The following is a 23,527-nucleotide window of genomic DNA, read 5'->3' as shown; positions in this document are numbered from 1 at the left end:
TCAAGGATAGGTAGGATAGTCAGTTTAACGAGGGTATGTTTGGAAGCATGAGTGAAGGAGGCTTTGTGCGAAATAGGAAGCCGATTCTAGATTTAATTTTTGATTGGAGATGCTTAATATGAGTCTGGAAGGAGAGTTTACAGTCTAACCAGACACCMAGGTATTTATAATTGTCCACATATTCTAAGTCAGAACCGTCCAGAGTAGTGAAGRTAGTCGGGCGGGCAGGTAGCGATCGGCTGAAGAGCATGCATTTCGTTTTACTAGCATTTAAGAGCAGTTGGAGGCCACGGAAGGAGTGTTGTATGGTGTTGAAGCCAGAGTTACCAGCCTCAGATATTGCAGCCCAAATAAATGCTTCACWGAGTTCAAGTAACAGGCACATCTCTACATTAACTGTTCAGAGGAGACTGCGTGAATCAGGCCTTCATGGTCAAATTGCTGCAAAGAAACCACTACTAAAGAACACCAATAATAATTGCTTGGGCCAAGAAACACGAGCAATGGACATTAGACCGGTGGAAATCTGTCCTTTGGTCTGAAGAGTCCAAATTTTAGATTTTTGGTTCCAACCGCCGTGTCTTTGTCAGACGCAGAGTAGGTGAACTGATGATCTCCACGTGTGGTTCCAACCGTGAAGCATGGAGGAATAGGTGTGCTGGTGCTTTGCTGATCAATTGGAGGTGTACCTGTGGAAGTATTTCAAGGCCTACCTTCAAACTCAGTGCCTCTTTGCTTGACATCATGGGGAAATCACCCAAGACCTCAGGAAAAAAAAGTCTGGTTGATCCTTTTGTACAATTTCCAAGCGCCTGAAGTTACCACGTTCATCTGTACAAACTATAGTACTCAAGTATAAACACCATGGGACCACGCAACCATCATACCGCTCAGGAAAGAGACACGTTCTGTCTCCTAGAGATGAACGTACTTTGGAGCGGAAAGTGAAAATCAATCCCAGAACAACAGAAAAGGACCTTGTGAAGATGCTGGAGGAAACAGGTACAAAAGTATCTATATCCAAAGGCAAAAGAATCCTATATCGACATAACCTGAAAGGCCGCTCAGCAAGGAAGAAGCCACTGCTCCAAAACCGCCATAAAAAAGKCAGACTACGGTACTATGTACTTTTTGAAGAAATGTCCTCTGGACTGATGAAAGAAAAATAGAACTGTTTGGCCATAATGGCCATGGTTATGTTTGGAGGAAAAAGGGGGAGGCATGCAAGCCGAAGAACACCATCCCAATCGTGAAGCACGGGGGTGGCAGCATCATGTTGTGGGGGTGCTTTGCTGCAGGAGGGACTGGTGCACTTCACAAAATAGATGGCATCATGAGGGAGGGAAATTATGTGGATATATTTTAGTAACATCTCAAGACGTCAGTCAGGAAGTTAAAGCTTGGTCGCAAATGGGTCTTCCAAATGGACATTGACCCCAAGCATACTTCCAAAGTTGTGGAAAAATGGCTTAAGGACAACAAAGTCAATTCACCCAACTTATTGTGGGAAGCTTGTGGAAGGCTACCCGAAACGTTTGACCCAAGTTAAACAATTTAAAGGCAATGCTGCAAAATACTAATTGAGTGATGTAAACTTCTGACCCACTGGGAATGTGATGAAATAAATAAAAGCAGAAATAAATCATTCTCTCTACTATTATTCTGACATTTCACATTCTTAAAATAAAGTGGTGATCCTAACTGACCTAAGACAGGAAATTGTTACTAAGATTAATGTCAGGAATTGTGAAAAACTGAGTTGAAATGTATTTGGCTAAGGGTGTATGTAAACTTCCGACTTCAACTGTATATTAACACACACACATACATACATACATAGACACTACCGTTCAAAAGTTTGGGGTCACTTAGAAATGTCCTTGTTTTTGAAAGAGAAGCACATTTTTGTCCATTAAAATAACATCAAATTGATCCGAAATACAGTGTAGACATTGTTAATGTTGTAAATGACTATTGTAGCTGGAAACGGCTGATTTTTAATGCAATATCTACATAGGCGTACAGAGGCCCATATTCAGCAACCAATGGCCCGTTGTGTTAGCTAATCCAAGTTTATAATTTTAAAAAGGCTAATTGATCATTAGAAAACCCTTGTGCAATTATGTTAGCACAGCTGAAAACTGTTGTGCTGATTAAAGAAGCAATACAACTGGCCTTCTTTATACTAGTTGAGTATCTGGAGCATCAGCATTTGTGGGTTCGGTTACAYACTCAAAATGGCTTTCTTCTGAAACTCGTCAGTCTATTCTTAGTATGAGAAATTAAGGCTATTCCATGCGAGAAAATGTCAAGAAACTGAAGATCTCGTACAACTACTTCTCCCTTCATAGAACAGCGCAAACTGGCTCTAACCGAAATAGAAAGAGGAGTGGGAGGCCCCGGTGCACAACTGAGCAAGAGGACAAGTACATTAAAGTGTCTAGTTTGAGACGCCTCACAAGTCCTCAACTGGCAGCTTCATTAAATAGTACCCGCAAAACCCCAGTCTCAATGTCAACAGTGAAGAGGCGACTCTGGGATGCTGGCCTTCTACAGTGTCTGTGTTCCTTTGCCTATCTTTTATTTTATTGGCCAGTCAGATATGGCTTTTTCTTTGCAACTCTGCCTAGAAGGCCAGCATCCCAGAGTCACCTCTACACTGTTGATATTGAGACTGGTGTTTTGCAGGTACTATTTAATGAAGCTGCCAGTTGAGCTAACACAACGTGCTATTGGAACACAGGAGTGATGGTTGCTGATATGTAGATATTCCATTTTTTTATTTTTTTATTTTTATTTTTTTTTATCAACCGTTTCCAGCTACAATAGTCATTTACAAAATTAACAATGTCTACACTGTATTTCTGATCAATTTGAAGTTATTTTAATGAACACATTTTTTTTTGCTTTTCTTTCAAAAACAAGGAAATGTCTAAGTGACCCCAAACTTTTTAACGGTAGTATAAAGTGTGTGTGTATATATATATATACATATATATATCTACAGACCATTTGACTTTTCACATTTTGTTACGTCACAGCTATATTCTAAAATTMATTGAATTGTTTTCCCCCCCTCATCAATCTACACACAACACCCCATAATGACAGACAAAAACAGGTTTAGACATTTTCGCTAATTTATAAAAAATAAAAAACACATTTTTCAGACTCTTTACTTAGTACTTTGTTGAAGCACCTTTAGCAGTGATTACAGCAGAGTCTTCTTGGGTATGACACTAATATGACGCTACAAGCCTGGCACACATATTTCGGGAGTTTCTCCCATTCTTCTCTGCAGATCCTCAAGCTGTCAGGTTGGATGGGGAGCGATGCTGCACAGCTATTTTCAGGTCTCTCCAGAGATGTTTGATTGTGTTCAATTCCGGGCTCTGGCTGGGGCACTCAAGGACATTCAGAGACTTGTCCCGCAACCACTCCTGCGTTGTCTTGACTGTGTGCTTAGGGTCGCTGTCCTGTTGGAAGGTGAACATTCGCCCCAGTCGGAGATGCTGGAGCAGGTTTACACTATGCTTCACCGTAGGGTTTTCTCCAAACGTGACYCTTGGCATTCAGGCCAAAGAGTTCAATTTTGGTTTCATCAGACCAGAGAACCATGTTTCTCATGGTCCGAGAGTCTTTAGGTGGCTTTTGGCAAACTACAAGCAGGAGTACCTTCTACTGAGGAGTTGCTTCCATCTGGCCACTCTACCATAAAGACCTGATTGGTGGAGGCCTGCAGAGATGTTTGTCCTTCTGGAAGGTTCTCCCATCTCCACAGAGGAACTCTGGAGCTCTGTCAGAGTGACCATCGGGTTCTTGGTCACAGAGGCCCTTCTCCCACGATTGCTCAGTTCGGCCCGGGCGGCCAGCTCTAGGAAGAGTCTTGGTGGTTCCAAACTTCTGTTCCATTTAGGAATGATGGAGGCCACTGTGTTCTTGGGGACCTTCAATGCTGCAGAATTTTTTTGGTACCCTTCCCCAGATCTGTGCCTCMACACAATCCTGTCTCGGAGCTCTATGGACAATTCCTTTGACCTCATGGCTTGGTTTTTGTGCTGACATGCACTGTCAACTGTGGGACCTTATATAGACAGGTGTGTGCCTTTCCAAATCATGTCCAATTAATTTAAATTTACCACAGGTCGACTCCAATCATGTTGTAGAAACAGCTCAAGGATTTTCAATGGAAACAGGATGCACCTGAGCTCAATTGAGTTTTAGGAATGCATTGTATACAGTGCCTTCAAAGAGTATTCACACCCCTCAACTTTATCCAKATTTTCTTACGTTACAGCCTGAATTAAAAATGTATTAAATYTTGATTTTGTGTCACTGATCTACACACGGTACCCCATAATGTCAAAGTGGAATTATGTTTTTATAAATCTTTACAAGTTAATAGAAAATGAAATACTGATTGACTCAAGACATTTCAGGTTTCAACCCTTTTGTTATGGCAAGTTCAGGAGTAAAAATGTGCTTAACAAGTCACAGAATAAGTTGCATGGACTCACTGTGTGCAATAATAGTGTTTAACATGATTTTTAAAAGATTGCCCCATCTCTGTACCCCACATACAACTATCTGTAAGGCCCTTCAGTCGAGTTGTGAATTTCAAGCACAGATTCAACCACAAAGACCAGGTATGTTRAACAATGATACGCATCAGTAGATTAAAAAAACGAACTTCCCAGGGATCTGTGACTCGTGATGATAGCTTGAGCATGTTGCAGTTAATAATTACATTTTGGATGGTGTATCAATACACCCAGTAACTACAAAGATAAAGGCGCCCTTACTAACTCAGTCATCGGAGAGGAAGGAAACCGCTCAGGGATTTCACCATGAGGCCAATGGTGATTTTAAAACAGTTAGTTTAAATGGCTGTGATAGGAGAAAACTGAGGACGTATCAACAACGTTGTAGTACTCCACAATACTAACATAAAGTCATGGATTACAGGCAACATCCGTAATGAGCTAAAGGCTAGAGCTAAAGGCTAGAGCTGCGGCTTTCAAGGAGCGGGACTCTAACCCGGAACCCGGGAGCTTATAAGAAATCCCGCTATACCCTCCGACGAACCATCAAACAGGCAAAGCATCAATACAGGACTAAGATCGAATCGTACTACACCGGCTCTGACGCTCATCGGATGTGGCAGGGCTTGCAAACCATTACAGACTACAAAAGGGAAGCACAGCCGAGAGCTGCCCAGTGACACGAGCCTACTAGACGAGCTAAACTACTTCTATGCTCGCTTCGAGGCAAATAACACTGAAACATGCATGAGAGCACCAGCTGTTCCYGAAGACTGTGTGATCACGCTCTCCGCAGCCGATGTGAGTAAGACCTTAAAACTGGTCAACATTCACAAGGCCGCAGGGCCAGACAGATTTCCAGGACATGTACTGCGCGCATGCGCTGACCAACTGGCAAGTGTCTTCACTGACATTTTCAACCTCTCCGAGTCTGTAATACCAACATGTTTTAAGCAGACACCATAGTGCCTGTGCCCAAGAACACTAAAGTAACCTGCCTAAATGACTACCGACCCTTAGCACTCACATCTGTAGCCATGAAGTGCTTTGAAAGGCTGGTCATGGCTCACATCAACACCACTATCCCAGAAACCCTAGACCTACTCCAATTTGCATATCGTCCCAACAGATCCACAGATGATGCAATCTATGTTTGGGGAAAATCCAACACAACACATCACTGAGCACCACCCTTCACATTTTCAAGCATGGTGGTGGCTGCATCATGTTATGGGTTTGCTTGTCATCAGCAAGGACTGTGAGTGTTTTTTTGTTMTTTTTTTGTTTTTATAAATACAAAGAAACGGAATAGAGCTAAGCACAGGCAAAATCCTAGAGGAATACTTGGTTCAGTTTGCTTTCCAACAGGCACTGGGAGACAAATTCATCCTCCAGCAGGACAATTACCTAAAACACAAGGCCAAATATACACGAGTTGCTTACCAAAACAACACTGTTCTTGGGTGGCCTAGTTAKATTTTTGACTTAAAACCGTCTTGAAAATCAACGGCAAGACTTGAAAATGGCTGTCTAGCAATGATCAACAACCAATTTGACACAGAATATTTTTTTGAAGAATAAATGGGCAAATATTGTACAATCCAGGTGTGCAAAGCTCTTAGAGACAAAGCTCTTTAATCCCTGCCAAAAGTGACTAACATGTATTGACTCAGGGGGTTGAATACATATCTAATCAAGATAGTGTTTTATTTTCCATCAAACATGTTTTGTGTAGATTGTTGACAAAAAAATTACAATGAAATCCATTTTAATCCCACTTTGTAACACAACAAAATGTGGAAAAAGTCAAGGGGTCTGAATACTTTCTGAAAGTACTATATATGTAATGAAATTGAAACTGAAATTGTCCAAGATAAACTAGCTAGCTCACTTAATAAACAGTGCTGACAAGTATATTTGGGCTAGCTAGTTAAATTATACAGCCAACAMTTTTTCTATATTGATGCTGTTACAATAACCAAACAGTTGGATACATTTTTTTGTGAAAACATTATGTGATGTATGACAGGATTGAATGTTGCATGCAAATTTCAATGTTGTTTGAGTTGCTTTGTGCATCAGCAAATTTGCTTGAGATAATCTCACTGCAACCATGTTGCTTGACATCAGTGTTTAAAAAAAACTTCACTCAAGCTGAGCTCCTCACCCACTCAGCCTACTAGCTCCCCGCCCACTCAGTCTGTCTTTTCAGACTTCCTGGTAGTTTGACATAAGAGAAAACATATCTTACAGAAATTTAGAGCACTTTTAATTAGGGAAAAAAATTATGGTTGATGTTTTAGTCTTTGAGCTGAAGCCTACCTGGGTCCAGTTCCTCCTCCTCCTCCTCCTCTTCATCATCATCCTCATTCTCAGAAACCTCACTGTCATCTGTTTCCTCAGAATCCTCCTCTAAACTCTTTGCAACTTCTGCTTCTTTCTCTTTCAGTCCTTGCACTTTCCCATCATCGAAAACACCTTTCCCTCCTATTCCCTCTCCAATAATTTCTCCTGGTTCTTCTTCCTCAGCGACAGCCCTTCCTGGCTTCCCTGTGTTTACAGGTTTTGGAGTGGTCTGAAACATTGCAGTCTGGTCTGCCAGCAGCTTGGAATCATTCTTAATGGTTCTTAAGTGTTCAACAGGGGGAGTGGAAGGAGCTGGTACAGTAGTCAACACAGTACCAGCTCCAACACGAGACACAGATATCAAGACAGTTTTAGTTATTTTGGGGTTTTGGTGAAGGCTATTGCTTTGACCACTTACTAAACTCTTGGGTAGCAATATGGGACTAACAGGCCGTGAAGTGTGTGCCACTACCACCGGTTTGTGTGTAGAAGGAGGGGGTGGGCAGAGTATTGTCAGTGTCTCAGGGGGCCCAGAGGGACTTGGGATTACTGTAATGTGAGGGCCAGTCTGTGAGGCAACCTGCTGAACTGTAGAAGCAGTCTGTGAGGCTACAGAAACCAGCTGATCTACACCGACCAGTCCTGGGTCCACAGCTGTGGGGGTGAGTGCAGCAGTAGGAGGCGGCGAGGAACTGGGGATTTGGAGGTTGGCCAGGGATCCAGGGGAGATATTGTTAGAGGCCGAAGGCGATGGTGTCTCCTTCACACAGGTAATTTCTCTGGGCTGCAAGATGTCAGGGAACCCTAGTTCTGTCAGCTGGATATCGATGGTGAAGTCTGACATGCTGCCTGTGAGACAAACACAATCTTATAAACACAATATATTGATGTAATTCTCTAATGCCACCATTTCAGGATCAGGACAAACACCATCAGAATTYTGTACAGTAAGACCAGACCATAATACAATTCCAATGTCACTAAAAGTAAGTGCCATTAGAAAACAAAAATGTTGAATGKTTTTATACTAATGTTGGCAGAAAACAGCTAAGACAACGTATTATGTTTGACACGGATTCTGAAATATAGAAAACGTAACTAGCCATTTTTAAGCAAGTGCAGTGAGCAGGCAGAATACATGAATGTACTGACTGTGACGGCAACATTCACCATGTTAACTTTGAATTGTAGCTAGCTAACAGTAGCTAGTTATTTAGCCAATCTAATTAAAATCATAAGAGCAAAATGCCCCACGTCAATAAAAACTACCTACCTACTACAACTATTGACAGAATAAGCAGGTAAATTATGACGACATAAGGACTTCCGCAGCTCACCTCAGTTCTGATTGCAACAGTGAAGATGGCTAATTTTCAGAAGCTCCACCTGGACAGAAACACCTTGTGGCCATGGAGGCATGCGCTCTTCACTGTCCGAAAAGTATCCAGAAACTATCTTATGTGACTGATCTGTGACACTGTATAACGCTTGTTGGACAAGGTTACTATCTCGCCTAAATATGGGTTAAAACATATGTTTAATTTATTTTGTAACACACAATTTGCTGTAATTGAATCACTTACAAACCGCGACCGATCTGCTTCCGTCTTCTACAACAACAATGGGACAAAAACATCCAGCCCTTTACACACTTAATGACACCTACTGTCGTGGAGGGGTATTACAACAACAAATTATATGTGACTCATTAAGCAGACGCTCTTATCAAGAGTGATTTACAAGAGAAATTAGGGTTAAAGGTGCCTTGCTCAAGGGCACATTGTCAGATTTTTTTACCTAGTGGGCTCAGGATTTGAACCAGCGACTTTTCAGTTAGTGGACAACACTCTTAACCACTAGGTTACCTGCCTGACCTGTGAATGGAACTTTGCACTGAGTGTGAAAGTGCATACAACTACAGGGGGGACATTTAATGGCAGAACATATTTTTGTATTATTTGTGTCTATGATTTCATATATTCTCAACATCTTTTAAAATAAGTATGTGCCTCCTGTTTTCTGAACAAAATGCTGCAATAAAAAAGTAAAGATTATGACATGACTATGCAATCCTGACAAGACTATGCGGAAGGGGATTTTGTGCCTGAACGATCAATACTCTGCAGCTCCTCCTCCTCATTGCTGGAGTGTAATGAAGAGTAACTGTGATGATGAGGAGTGGTGACGTTTATCTCCAAGATCTGGAAGGTGGCACCTGAACTCTCCCTCTGTGGGTTTGCAGAGTTTGCTCTGTGTGCTGCCTGAGCTGCTGCATATGCTGCCTGAGCCATTGCCTTCCCTATGGCCCTCCAGTCATTGCTGCAGAGGTTCTAGCTTTTGTGCTTGCGGAACAAATGATGGCTGCCGAAATAGCCCCCACAGTTGGTACACTGGACCAGCCGAGGGTTGCACTTGTGTTTGTGGAGCACGCCAGGTGACCAGAACTCTCGAGAGCAGGCCTGAGTAGTTTTGGGGCGGGTGTAGGGTTTCAGCAGCATGTGAGCAACGCCTTTAGTCCGGCCTGGGCCACATTTCGAGAGGGCAGGTCAAGGATGGCAAGGCAGAGCTAAGATGTGCAAGTTGACCTGGTGTCTGATGAGGAGCGTGCCTTTCTTGAATATGCGGCAACACGCTGCATGGATGACGGTGCCTTTCCTTGACATGATGGTGCAGAAGAATAGGCAGNTACATGTACAGTCGTGGCCAAAAGTTTTGAGAATGACACAAATATAAATTTTCACAAAGTCTGCTGCCTCAGTTTGTATGATGGCAATTTGCATATACTCCAGAATGTTATGAAGAGTGATCAGATGAACTGCAATTAATTGCCAAGTCCCTCTTTGCCATGCAAATGAACTGAATCCCCCAAAAACATTTCCACTGCATTTCAGCCCTGCCACAAAAGGACCAGCTGACATCATGTCAGTGATTCTTTCGTTAACACAGGTGTGAGTGTTGACGAGGATAAGGCTGGAGATCACTCTGTCATCCTGATTGAGTTTGAATAACAGACTGGAAGATTCAAAAGGAGGGTGGTGCTTGGAATCATTGTTCTTCCTCTGTCAGCCATGGTTACCTGCAAGGAAACACGTGCCATCATCATTGCTTTGCACAAAAAGGGCTTCACAGGCAAGGATATTGCTGCCAGTAAGATTGCACCTAAATCAACCATTTATCGGATCATCAAGAACTTCAAGGAGAGCGGTTCAATTGTTGTGAAGAAGGGCGCACAAGAAAGTCCAGCAAGCGCCAGGACCGTCTCCTAAAGTTGATTCAGCTGCGGGATCAGGGCAACACCAGTACAGAGATTGCTCAGGAATGGCAGTAGGCAGGTGTTAGGGCATCTGCACACAGTGAGGCGAAGACTTTTGGAGGATGGCCTGGTGTCAAGAAGGGCAGCAAAGAAGCCACTTCTCTCCAAGAAATACATCAGGGACAGACTGATATTCTGCAAAAGGTAAAGAGATTGGACTGCTGAGAACTGGGTTAAAGTCATTTTCTCTGATGAAACCCCTTTCCAATTGTTTGGGGCATCTGGAAAAAAGCTTGTCCGGAAAAGACAAGGTGAGCGCTACCATCAGTCCTGTGTCATGCCAACAGTAAAGCATCCTGAGACCATTCATGTGTGGGGTTGCTTCTCAGCCAAGGGAGTGGGCTCACTCACAATTTTGCCTAAGAACACAGCCATGAATAAAGAATGCTACCAACACATCCTCCGAGAGCAACTTCTCCCAACCATCCAGGAACAGTTTGGTGACAAACAATGCCTTTTCCAGCATGATGGAGCACCTTACCATAAGGCAAAAGTGATAACTAAGTGGCTCGGGGAACAAAACATCGATTTTTTGTGTCCATGGCCAGGAAACTCCCCAGACCTTAATCCCATTGAGAACTTGGGGTCAATCCTCAAGAGGCGGGTGGACAAACAAAAACCCACAAATTCTAACAAACTCCAAGCATTGATTATGCAAGAATGGGCTGACATCAGTCAGGATGTGGCCCAGAAGTTAATTGACAGCATGCCAGGGCGGATTGCAGAGGTCTTGAAAAAGAAGGGTCAACACTGCAAATATTTACTCTTTGCATCAACTTCATGTAATTGTCAATAAAAGTCTGACACTTATGAAATGCTTGTAATTATACTTCAGTATTCCATAGTAACATCTGACAAAAATATCTAAAGACACTGAAGCAGCAAACTTTGTGGAAATTAATATTTGTGTCATTCTCAAAACTTTTGGCCACGACTGTACATATTACCTCAACTAACCGGTGCCCCCGCACATTGACTCTGTACCGGTACCCCCCTGCACAGTATATAGTCTCACTATTGTTATTTTACTGCTGCTCTTTAATTACTTGTTACTTTTATTTCTTATCCATATTTTTAAAACTGCATTGATGGTTAGGGGCTCGCAAGTAAGCGTTTCACTGTAAGGTCTGTTGTATTTGGCGCACGTGACTAATAAAATTTTATTTGATAAATGACAGTGAAAAGAACGAAGCCTGTACAGAATACAGGCTTCCTGTTTGCAATAAGGCACTTAAGTAATACTGCAAAAAAATTGTCTAAGAATTTATTTATTTTTTTATCTCAATACAAAACACAACACATCACTGAGTACCACTCTTCACATTTTCAAGCATGGTGGGGACGGTATTTTTTTTAAGATAAAAAGAAACAGAATAGAGCTAAGCACAGGCAAATTTCCTAGAGGAATACATGGTTCAGTTTGCTTTCCAACAGACACTGGAAGACAAATTCATCCTCCAGTTGGACAATTACCTAAAACTCAAGGCCAAATACACACGAGTTGCTTACCAAAACAACATTAAATGTTCTTGGGTGGCCTAGTTACAGTTTTGACCTAAAACCGTCTTGAAAATCAATGGCAAGACATGAAAATGGCTGTCTAGCAATGATCAACAAACAATTTAACACAGAATATTCTTTTAAGAATAAATGGGCAAATATTGTACAATCCAGGTGTGCAATGCTCTTAGAGACAAAGCTCTTTAATCCCTGCCAAAAGTGACTAACACGTATTGACTCAGGGGGTTGAATACATATCTAATCAAGATAGTGTTTTATTTTCCATCAAACATTTTTGACAAAAAATTACAATGAAATCCATTTTAATCCCACTTTGTAATACAACAAAATTAGGAAAAAGTCAAGGGGTATGAATATTTTCTGAAAGTACTATATGTAATGAAAAGTACCCAGACCTCCCCCTGTAAAGTGAACTGAAATTGAAACTGAAATTGTCCAAGAAGAACTAGCAAGCTCACCTGATAAACAGTGCTGACAATTCCTTTTGGGCTAGCTAGCTAAATTATACAGCCAACATTTTTTCGATATGGATGCTGTTACATAACCAAACAGTTGGATAATTTTTTTGGTGTGAAACCATTATGTGATGTATGACAGAATTGAATGTTGCATGCAATTTCAATGTTGTTTTAGTTGCTTTTAGCATCAGCAAATTTGCTTGAGATAATCTCACTGCAAACATGTTGCTTGACATCAGTGTTTAAAAAAAACTTTACTCAAGGTGAGCTCCTCACCTCACTCAGCCTACTAGCTCCCCGCCCACTCAGTCTGCCTTTTCAGACTTCCTGGTAGTTTGACACATTTTTTGCATTTTTAAATCAGGGGGAAAATATTACAGTTGATGTTTTAGTCACTCAAAAGGCTATTTTACAATGGAATCAGAATGACTGTTTGGGAGCTTTAACAAACAACATGAATAGGAAATAAGCATAGACGTGTACATTAACGTATGTGAACTTACAACTGTTTTAAGCTAAAAAAATGTTGTTTGACAATAAGGCTAAAAAATGCTGTTTGACAATAAGGTATTATGATTTGAGAGCTGTAGCCTACCTGGGTCCAGTTCCTCCTCCTCCTCTTCCTCTTCGTCATCATCCTCATTCTCAGAAACCTCACTGTCATCCGTTTCCTCAGAATCCTCCTCTAAACTCTTTGCAACTTCTGCTACTTTCTCTTTCGGTCCTTGCACTTTCCCATCATCGAAAACACCTTTCCCTCCAATTTTTTCACCAGGTTCTTCTTCCTCAGCTTTATCAGTGACCGCCCTTCCTAGCTTCCCTGTGTTTACAGGTTTTGGAGTGGTCTGAAACATTGCAGTCTGGTCTGCCAGCGGCAGCTCGGAATCATTCTTAATGGTTCTTAAGTGTTCAACAGGGGGAGTGGAAGTAGCTGGTACAGTAGTCAACACAGTACCAGCTCCAACACGAGACACAGATATCAGGACAGTTTTAGTTATTTTGGGGTTTTGGTGAAGGCTATTGCTTTGACCACTTACTAAACTCTTGGGTAGCAATATGGGACTAACAGGCCGTGACGTGTGTGGCACTGCCACGGGTTTGTGTGTAGAAGGAGGGGGTGGGCAGAGTATTGTCAGTGTCTCAGGGGGCCCAGAGGGATTTGGGGTTACTGTAATGTGAGGGACAGTCTGTGAGGCAACCTGCTGAACTGTAGAAGCAGTCTGTGAGTCTACAGAAACCAGCTGATCTACACTGACCAGTTCTGGGTCCACAGCTGTGGGGGTGAGTGCAGCAGGAGGCAGTGAGGAACTGGGGGTTTGGAGGTTAGCCAGGGATCCAGGGGAGATATTGTTAGAGGCCGAAGGCGATGGTGTCTCCTTCACACAGGTTGTTTCTCTGGGCTGCAAGATGTCAGGGAACCCTAGTTCTGTCAGCTGGATATCGATGGTGAAGTCTGACATGGTACCTGTGAGACAAACACAATCCATTGATATAATTCTCTAATGCCACCATTTCAGGATCAGGACAAAAGCCATCAGAATTATGTACAGTAAGACCAGACCATAATACAATTCGTGTCACTAAAAGTAACTGTCATTACAAAACAAAATGTTGAATGCTTTTATGCTAATGTTGGCAGAAAACGTCAGAAAACAGCTAAGACAATGTATGTTTGACACTGATTCTGAAATATAGAAAAAGTAACTAGCCATATTCAAGCAAGTGCAGTGAGCGAGCTGAATACATGAACGCACTGACTGTGACGACAACATTCACCATATTAACTTTGAATTGTAGCTAGCTAACGGTAGCTAGTTACTTAGCAAACCTAATTAAAATCATAAGCGCAAAAATGCCTAACGTCAATAAAAACTACCTACCTACTATAACCATTGACAGAATAAGCAGGTAAATTATGACGACATATGGACTTCCGCAGATCACCTCAGTTCTGATTGCAACAGTGAAGATGGCTAATTTTCAGATGCTCCACCTGGACAGAAACACCTTGTGGCCATGGAGGCATGCGCTCTTCACTGTCCGAAAAATATCCAGAAACTATCTTATGTGACTGATCTGTGATACTGTATAACGCTTGTTGCACAATGTTACTATCTAGCCTAAATACTGATTAAAACGTATGTTTAATTTATTTGGTAACACACAATTTGTTGTAATTGAATCACTCACAAACCGCGACCGATCTGCTTCCGTCTTCTACAACAGTGGGACAAAAACATCCGGCACTTTACACACTTAATGACACCTACTGTCGTGGAGGGGTATTACAATAACAAATAATATTTGATTATTTAAGAAGAGGCTCTTATCCAGAGCGACTTACAGGAGAAATTGGGGTAAAGGGCCTTGCTCAATGGCACATTGGCAGATGTTTGACCTAGTGGGCTCAGGATTCGAACCAACGAACTTTCAGTTACTGGACAACACTCTTAACCACTAGGCTACCTGCCTGACCTGTGAATGGAACTTTGCACTGAGTGTGAAAAAGCATAAAACTACAAGGGGGATATTTAATGGCAGAACATATTTTTTATTATTTCTTGGGATGTGTCTATAAAATTATGATTTCACATATTCTCAACATCTTTTAAAAACAGTATGTGCCTCCTGTTTTCTGAACAAAATGCTACAATAAAAAAAGTTAAGATTATGATATGCAGTCCTGACAAGACTATGCAGAAGGGGATTCTGCGCCTGAACGATCCATACTCTGCAGCTCCTCCTCCTCATTGCTTGAGTGTAATGAAGAGTCACTGTGATGATGAGGGGTGGTGAAGTTTATCTCCAAGATCTGGAAGGTGGCACCTGAACTCTCCCTCTGTGGGTTTGTTGAGTTTGCTCTGTGTGCTGCCTGAGCTGCTGCATATGCTGCCTGAGCCATTGCCTTCCCTATGGCCCTCCAGGAATTGCTGCAGAGGTTCTGGCTTTTGTGCTTGCAGAACAAATGATGGCTGCCGAAATAGCCCCCACAGGTGGTACACTGGACCAGCCGAGGGTTGCACTTGTGTTTGTGGAGCACGCCAGGTGACCAGAACTCTCGAGAGCAGGCCTGGCAGACATGAGTAGGTTTGGGGCGGGTGTAGGGTTTCAGCAGCATGTGAGCAACGCCTTTAGTCCGGCCTGGGCCACATTTCGAGAGGGCAGGTCAAGGATGGCAAGGCAGAGCTAAGATGTGCAAGTTGACCTGGTGTCTGATGAGGAGCGTGCCTTTCTTGAATATGCGGCAACACGCTGCATGGATGACGGTGCCTTTCCTTGACATGATGGTGCAGAAGAATAGGCAGAGCAAAAGTTTCTTGGCAGAATCGGCACAGCAAGGGACCCGGGGACACCACATCAGGCTCAGGGGTCTGGAAGACACTCTGGCTTGCCTCCAGGGATGGTGGAAAGGAGAACGAGGAGTAGCCCAGATCTATGGCGTCAGGAGAGGGGAGCTGAAGTGGAATATCCCAGGTGGGCTCAGCAGTCGTTTGACTCAGGTTTGGTTTCATGTCAATGGAGAGGTTCAGAACAAGATCCCTAAGGACCACAAGGCACTGGACACAGGACAAATTTCTAAGAGAATCTCTCCAGCCACAGTTACGGCAATAGATCTTCTTTGGACTCAGGTCCAATGGCTCTTCCTCAGGAGATGTAGAGGATTGTGGAGCAGTGGGATTTCCTGGTGCCTACCAGAACAAAAAATACATGACAGGGACATAAAATCAGCAAAAACAAAACTTTGGAAAAATTGCCTAGAAATCCCCAGTTCAAGCGGCTCATAGTGGGCATTCATAAAATTATGTGCAAGTCCCTGGCATAAAAGGAAGACGGAGAGCTGTGCAATAAAGATGCAAAATACCTGTAAGATCAAACCCAGGTCTCTCTGTTTTTTGGTGGCATCTCTAAATGTATCCACCCTCAGGTCGAATATGGTATTGATGCTGGGTGATTGAGAGCGCATGAAACGGGGACCAAATTAATCAAGTGAGAGCAACTAGATAAGTTCAGTAAATTATAAGTTTACATTTTTAATAGCTATATAATAAGCAGTGGTTCCAATATAATAAAGACAGTAACTATGTGTGTAGGAAACTGTTTTACAYATCAGCAAGCTCACAAGATACTTTAAGCTTAGATTTGTTTTAATACAAAAAAAGCATAGGCCAAAACTCAAAGGTAAGTCATTTTATTTTAAAAACGCAAAACTTATTTTAAACAGCAGAGGGTAAAATAWACTAAATTATGTTAATCTTGCTATCGGTACAGGGTATCTGTTGTAGTCCTAATGACTCCTTGGGCAATGGCTAAAACCCTATATTTCATTTATCTATCATACTCTACAAATAGCCTGTCCATTTATTCAATTACCTGCGCTAGGTGAGGGATTACCTTTGGGATTGTCCACAGAAAGATTGGCCTCCCATTGGTTTACCTATGGTCAGTAATTTTTTGGGGGCCTACTTACTACCTTTTAGAATGTTTTAATTATGAATTTAATTGATAATCTGTCTGTAGTTACAGCTGCTGGGCAATAGCAGGTGACATCACAAGGCACAATTAATAAAAATTTGGGGCAAGGAAGGACACATTGAAAGGCAAACAGACAAATGTGTCATTCTGTAGCAGCCCTTGGGGCACCTTTATTACATATTGGCAGTGTCCAGGCATGTTACATGGGGAGAATAATGAAAACAAGAACACGCCCATTCAGGCCTCTGGTCATTTCGTCATCATGCCAAACTTTAAGCAAATCATTTATGGAAAGTTCATTAGAATATCTATGACATTTAAATTAAGTATAACAAATCAAAAATACAGGTGACAAGGTGTAGCTGGTGGCTGGATTATCTTAATTTGAGTCTGACTATGTCTTCATTACAACCATGGTTTAGGATGGCATGTTAAAATCCATGCATGACACCAAAGAAGAACCATTGGGCCTAAACCAAACTAACTTAAGAGGATAAATACATTGATATTTTTTTATACCCTGCGCATTTAATAGTAGTATAATTAAGAAGTTAATCATAATAGAAACAGTTTGGCATTACAATGCACCAGAAACCGTATATAAATAGATGCAATTTCTAAGAGACATTATGTAACTCCCAAACATTCCAATCCATGTTCACTTATCACAAGAAGCTCTTTCAAAAAGTAAATATCCCCAACAGGTTTTATAAAATGCACGGTAGCTGCATTTCATCTGCTACTACAGAACACATACATAGCAATATAAAAATCATAAAACAAGAAAAGCGCCATTAGTCAGACAGCATGAAAAGCATTTTACTCTAAAAATAATGTAAAAACAGTAACTCCATTATCATGATAATCATTTAAAGATATTAATCAAAGGGAACAAYCATGATGCCCAAAACTAATTATTGTTGTTTAGTCCAGATAAGACACAGGTGTATAACAGATGGATTTAACAACAGCTTACATCTTTTGATTAGTAAGTCAGTCACTCCAAGTGTGATGTGCCTTGACCATCCTAACACAATCCAAAAATGACAAACGCTGAACAATCAGTGGGACGCCTTAGCTCACCTGTTAAAAATCCTGCAGGAAATTCCTCACATTCTAAAAACACTTCAAACTTAGGATCTAAATTTCACACCCAACCTCAAACCAACAAAAACCCTTGACCAAATTCAATTTTTTTTTATCCCCGATTCTTCGTCCCCCCCTCCCCAATCACTTTACAGAAAATCCCCCCTTCCCCATTCTGAATTATCTCTTGCTGCGGCCCGCTGCCTCTTGCTTCTCCTCCTCCTCCTCTGGGTGGCTGCTCTGCTGGTGGCCCTTCAGGTTGCTCTCTCGGCCAAAGCTCTTGCCACAGGTAGGGCAGGCATAACGCCCCTTGATGTGTGCCCGGTTCTTGTGGGCTTCTAGCTGCTCGGGACGGGCAAAGCTCTCCTCACACTCCCCGCAGGGGTGGGCCTTACGTGGGATGTGCTTTTCCTTCTTGTGGGTGCGGAGCTGGGCCAGGGCAGGGAACGTGAGCTCACACTCAGGGCAGGGGTGCTGCTTGGGCGGAGCGGGAGCCGCTTTMGGTTTCTTCTCCTCTGCTGGGGCTTCACTGTCGTTTTCTCTGGCCTCCTCGCCTACTGCTGCTTTAGGACGGCCCCGCCTGCCACCGCCTCCTGCTGCTTTCCCCTTGGTCTCAGCCAGAGCTGCTGCAGCCTCCTCTGCATTGTTTCCAGTCTCCGCCTCCTCTGTGCCCTCTTCCTTCTTCTTTCTCTTCTTCCCTCCGACCGTTGAGTCCTCTGCTTTAAAGGGCCGTCCGCGCTTCTTGGCGGGTGAGGCGCTGCCGTTGCAGTGCTGGTCACCGGCGTGGTTCTCCTGGTGCATTATTAGCTCAGACTCTGTCTCGAAGCCCCGGTTGCACTTCCCACAGCGGTGGGTCTTGGTAGGGTCATCTGGCTCTTCCACCTCTGCCTCTGGACGGGGGTGCTGGGACAGGCGGTGGGTACGAAGGAAGGCAGGACTGCGGAAGGTCTCACTGCAGTCCTTACACACAAATTGCCTCTCTGGACAGACCTGTCTCCTGTGGGTCGTCAGCTGAGGGGGGCAGAGTGAACAGACACGTGAGTCACGGCTGAGGGAAGAGTCCAGTGATTGACATTAACACCATGGGCCAAAAAGGTGACTGAAAACTGTGTTGCAAGGAACCACTTCACAAAATAAAATGTATTATCATCACTGGTATTGACAATAGAAGGCTGCTGGTCTCTGATCCCATGTACTACATCTTCTCCTAGTGGCCTTGAGCAAGGCACATAACCCCCACAAAGTAAAATACTGCACTGATATAAAAGGCTACTGTATAAAATATGGTCCGCCAACCCTCCATCTGGAGAGCTACTGGGTGTGCAGGCTTTTGATCCAACCCTGGTCAAACACACCAGTCAAGGTCCTGTTGAGCAGCTGATGTTTTACAATGTGGTGTGTTCGAACAGGGCTGGAGCAAAAGCCTGCACTATCAGGTAGCTCTCCAGGAGGATAGTTGGGCACCCTGCAACATTACAATTACAACCAAATACTTTTCGTTATGATCATAAAATAATTCCCTCACTCAATGTACCAGGGATCAAATCGCYGGAGAGGTGGGAGAAGTAGCTAAATAAGATGTTTAACTATTTAAGGTTAAAATATTCAGTGTTCTGGGGAGATGTTGACAGCATAGGAGTTACTCGTCAATTAGGCTATTTTAAAAACATATATTTTTTTTTACACTGTCAGTATTTCATGGCCAGTATTGAATAAAGGAGAATCCATTCCAATTTTGAGCTCGAGAGACAGTATTACAACCGGAGTAGGCAGCATTGGTTTCATCCACTGCGCACCCGTATCAACTGAACTGTTGGCCATTTGCAGTTATACAAGAATGGCAGTGAAAAGTTATTTTAGGACATCAAACATTAATACATGCTAATAGCTAAATAGTTAGCTAGTGAGAACCAGCCAAACTACACAATGTTTTGAATTGGCAATTAGTTAGTCTGTTGTATGTCACTATTTTACCTGCTGCGCAAATGTCTCTCTCTACGGTAACAGCCCACTGACACACACACAGGCGATGTACGCACCATGAATTTTCCAGGATTTTCATRGTTGACCAAAATTTAGCTATAACTGGGCAAATAACTCACTAACAATCAACAAATGTGCAKTTTGAGCTAAAAAACGCATCTCGCAACTGCATGATTGAAAGACCCCTCATATCCGTCAACACAGGACTACAATAATTATACTCCGATTCACTCTGCATAGATTGGGAGGACAGTGACCACCACATCACATCCGGAGGACACTTTTATCCAAGTCTGATCAGAGTACTCTTAACTGTTTGACAGTGATTTTTTTACTTGTCCATTTGAACAATTTAAATCTATAATCTGCTTGCTTGAAAAAAAAATATTGCCCTGGGCACGCTACAATGTAGCCTGGGTGGCAGGTAGCCTAGCGGTTAGAGTGTTGMGCCAGTAAGTAAAAGGTTGCCGAATCAAATACCCAAGCAGACAAGGTGAAAACTGTCAATATGTCCTTGAGCAAGGCACTTAACCCTTATTTTCTCCAGGGGCTCCGTACTATGGCTGACCCTGTAAAACAACACATTTCACTGCACCTATCCGGTGTATCTGACAATAAAACACCTTTATTTATTTATTATGACGAGACCTTGAGTCTGACACTTTGCTAGTTCATTTCAAGCTATTCAAGCAGTGTTACACTAAACATATATTGGTTCAGAACCTGTGTCACTGTTCTGCACTCACCTCAGAGAAGGTGCGGAAGCTCTCCTGGCAGTGGGGACACTTGAAGGGCTTGTCCTCCTTGTTGTGTGAGCCCTGGTGCTGGGTCAGCTCCTCCGAGGACGGAAAGGTACGGTCACACACATAGCAGGTGAACAGAGTATCTCCCTGGGAAGAAAATACAGACAATTTATGAACACGTTTGCTAAAATGGGTGGGGGGGGGGGCAAATTCCCAAGGGTCTAGTCTGGAAATTAGTATTTGTTTAAGGTAAAACAGGGCTTCCGTAGGTAATACCTTCTAGAAAGTGTTTTGATTGTTAGGCAGGTTGTGTAGTAGCATACCTGCTGGAGCTGCTGCTTGTACTCCTCACGATGGCTCTTCTTCATGTGCCTCTCCTTGGCTTTGGAGTTACAGAAGGTGATGAAGCACTGGAAACACTGCAGGTTCTCATGCTGGTCTGTGAGAAGAGAGGGTCAGCGATATGACAACTGAAAATGCATTGCCTTCCCTACCTACCAGATTGATTTCATTCAAACCAAAGAAAATCTGTATTTGTCTGTGGCTGTCATTACATTTTGTCAGACGGTGATTGTCAAGCAAATAACTGAAGGTCTCAGTAATTAACAAACACATTTAGCATATCCTGTCTTCTAAGCCTACAAGCCACTGATGTAGATGTTCCAAAGATCTGCAGGAAAATAAAAAAGTCCAGCAAATCCATGTAATATCATAAAACCACAATTTATCTTAGACAGGTCTAAAGAAACATATGAAGAAAATCTAGTCTAGTTCTGAAGAACAGAATAACATAAGAGTTGTGCTTATGTTAGACCCTGATCTGGCTATGCTATATGGCTGTGGGCTACACTAGTTCATTTAGCAGACAATTTGCTTAGAATTCCATGGCATTATTTTATAGTATCTTATTTTATAGGAAATACATGTCATCTAGGCACTTAAGTAGCAAACAGAGGATGCTTTTCCCGTGGTTCCTTTTCATGCCTGCCAGGCAGGCCATATTCCTGTTGCAAAGCAATGTGCTAAATATTAGAAAAGTTGAGAAATAAATATAGTAGGCCTAGCATATAGAAAGCTGATGGGATCCTCTTTTTAATAAAGACAATCACTCTTGTTTTCTCACGGAATTGCATAGCCTATAGAAATGTAAAGCAACATGAGCTCTCATGAAGAGTTTGATTAGATTTTCAATAACATTTGCATGGATGTCAGAGTGATAAGAGGGACAATAGAGTGCTGAGTACCATGCAGTTAGCAGTTTTGGTTGGCTACTAATGACCATCAGAGCTTGGAGAAGCCTAATTACCGTGACTAAACGGTCACATGGAATTTGACTGCAGTCATGACRCGTGACAGCCCGGTAATACGGTCACCGCAACAGCCCGATCAACAGCCCTATCTGTGAGTCATTACAAAAACTTCAAACAGTAGAGTAACTGACACCCAATGTGTGCATGTTTTAAGGTCTTTGTATAATCTGTAATTTCTTGTACCCCATAACATATGTTATCATTGTCTGTTTGCATACTTTTTGTAAGTATACTGACTATTCTGCAATAAAAATTAAATAAAAATAAACTGCCCCACCCAACTCACATGGTTGAATGGTGGGTGGAGGTGGTGCTTTGAAGGAGGCAATGGGTTTGTAGTGTTCTGCTGGTTTCTCAGTGGTCAGTTCTGCAGGGGGATCTGGTGGCCCCTTCCCCATCACTATTTCCTCTATATTCAGTATATCTGAGTCCATCGTGGGAGGCTGGATGTCCTGAAAAGTTTAAACATAAGGATGGTAGAGTTAGCCAAGCAGTGATGTAAATGAATATGTAATGTAGCCAAATGGGCTTTAATATAGCTAATAATAGTTATTCTCACATTGCGAACAAGATAACACAAGTTYTGACAGACATTTACATACATTTTCAATAACTGAGTCTTGTGCACAGGCGTATCTCAATTAAATCCCCTTTATTTGGACTGAAAAGTAAAAGGATTCACTGACTTTATGGCTGGCCAGCTAACGTTAGCTGGCTAGCTAACTCGATGTTAGTTGCGAACTAAGTTTTTGACTAGTTAACTACATAGCCAGCTGTTAGCTAACGTTAATGAACTACAGCTAAGTGCCCGCAATGAATTAATTTGTTAGCTTTAAAATGCTTGCAATAACGTAAACATAAGATAACGTTAAAACATGCACAGCTAGCAAATAAAGGCGCTAACGTTAGCTGAAATATGCTCCCAAACCAACAAGGCCCTAAAGTTAGCTAGCGGTGATGATGCCCATATCAGCTAACGGTAGCTAGCTACCGCAAGTCAGTCATTAGAAGGATTGCGAGATTCCCCAGAAACAACTTGTAATTTTCACGAAGTGAAGCAACGGTTGTTATATTTTGGCTAGATGTATACAGTATGCCAATGACGATAGACATGTTTACATTTATAGTAAGTTAACTTAAGTTGTCTAAATATGACTTGGCGAAACTCCTGTTAGACAAACGTTAGCTAAAGGCTACACCGACACGCCTGATACCCAAACCGATATTTCCGTTAAGAATTTATTTTTAAAAATTGGTTAGGGGTTCGTTTTAGGTTCTTGCTAGACGGTTTAACAGTCAGCGGTGTATTTACCTTACTCTTCTACCTCAATGGTTTGCTGAGCTAACACCACCAAGTTCGAATAAAATAACCTGCTAGCTACATTAGCTGGCAGGCTAACAATTCAAACGGAGAAATAACAATTTAGCATATTACGGCCACGTTTAGTTCACGGAAACCAACTGCCCCACCATAACGATATGGTAAATATGTAGGCATAAGTCTTAAACTATATTAGCTAATTAGCGAACTAACGTTACAGCTAAACATGAATTTTACACAAGCGAACAAGCCGTTAGCCACCTACCTCAAACCGCTTCCAGTACAGTGAAGTTAATGTGGAAATTGAATTGACCCTTGTCACGTGACAAGGGCAATATTTTGGGTCTTCAACAAAAAAAATCCATATTGAATGCGTCTCTGCTCTTTTAACCTAAAAACCAGAGCAAATGCATAGACACGTGTTTGTCTATG

At 42.3% G+C, this 23,527-nt stretch overlaps 3 protein-coding genes across 7 annotated transcripts in view; all 3 read right to left on the bottom strand.

The window, feature by feature from the left end:
- The window catches only part of LOC112072367 (uncharacterized), a 27,157-nt gene extending 18,657 nt beyond the window's left edge, over positions 1-8,500 (bottom strand). For both annotated transcript variants that reach the window (XM_024139776.2, XM_070439772.1), the window contains exons 1-2: positions 8,225-8,500; positions 6,864-7,736 (exon numbers count right to left, since the gene is read on the bottom strand). In XM_024139776.2, coding sequence (XP_023995544.1) covers positions 6,864-7,731 — 868 coding nt within the window. In that variant the 5' untranslated portion in view covers positions 7,732-7,736; positions 8,225-8,500. The remainder of the gene's footprint in view (positions 1-6,863; positions 7,737-8,224) is intronic.
- Positions 8,501-11,523: 3,023 nt separating this feature from the next.
- Positions 11,524-14,411, bottom strand: LOC139024809 (uncharacterized). 3 transcript variants are annotated; one of them, XM_070439771.1, is made up of 2 exons: positions 14,345-14,411; positions 11,524-13,644 (listed from the first exon to the last, which is right to left on the bottom strand). In XM_070439771.1, exon 2 carries the CDS (start codon positions 13,637-13,639, stop codon positions 12,722-12,724), a length of 918 nt encoding a protein of 305 aa, XP_070295872.1. In that variant the 5' UTR covers positions 13,640-13,644; positions 14,345-14,411; the 3' UTR covers positions 11,524-12,721. The 3 variants fall into 3 exon arrangements, with proteins under 3 accessions (XP_070295872.1, XP_070295870.1, XP_070295871.1); XM_070439769.1 differs by having other exon boundaries at positions 14,060-14,405; XM_070439770.1 differs by having other exon boundaries at positions 14,124-14,397.
- A 2,383-nt stretch (positions 14,412-16,794) lies between these two features.
- Positions 16,795-23,450, bottom strand: LOC112072366 (zinc finger protein 568). Of its 2 annotated transcripts, none has more exons than XM_024139771.2 (5): positions 23,361-23,450; positions 22,061-22,226; positions 20,788-20,903; positions 20,468-20,611; positions 16,795-18,749 (listed from the first exon to the last, which is right to left on the bottom strand). In XM_024139771.2, the coding sequence occupies exons 2-5, from the start codon at positions 22,206-22,208 to the stop codon at positions 17,919-17,921; spliced, it is 1,239 nt and encodes a 412-aa protein (XP_023995539.1). In that variant the 5' UTR covers positions 22,209-22,226; positions 23,361-23,450; the 3' UTR covers positions 16,795-17,918. The 2 variants fall into 2 exon arrangements, with proteins under 2 accessions (XP_023995539.1, XP_023995541.1); XM_024139773.2 differs by lacking the exon at positions 23,361-23,450 and adding an exon at positions 23,087-23,339.
- Positions 23,451-23,527: the final 77 nt, after the last annotated feature.

Source organism: Salvelinus sp. IW2-2015, unplaced genomic scaffold (genome assembly GCF_002910315.2).
Source record: "Salvelinus sp. IW2-2015 unplaced genomic scaffold, ASM291031v2 Un_scaffold1902, whole genome shotgun sequence".
NCBI lineage: Eukaryota > Metazoa > Chordata > Actinopteri > Salmoniformes > Salmonidae > Salvelinus > Salvelinus sp. IW2-2015.
Note: the sequence above shows the minus strand (reverse complement) of the source record. Positions and strands in the feature narration are given on the sequence as shown.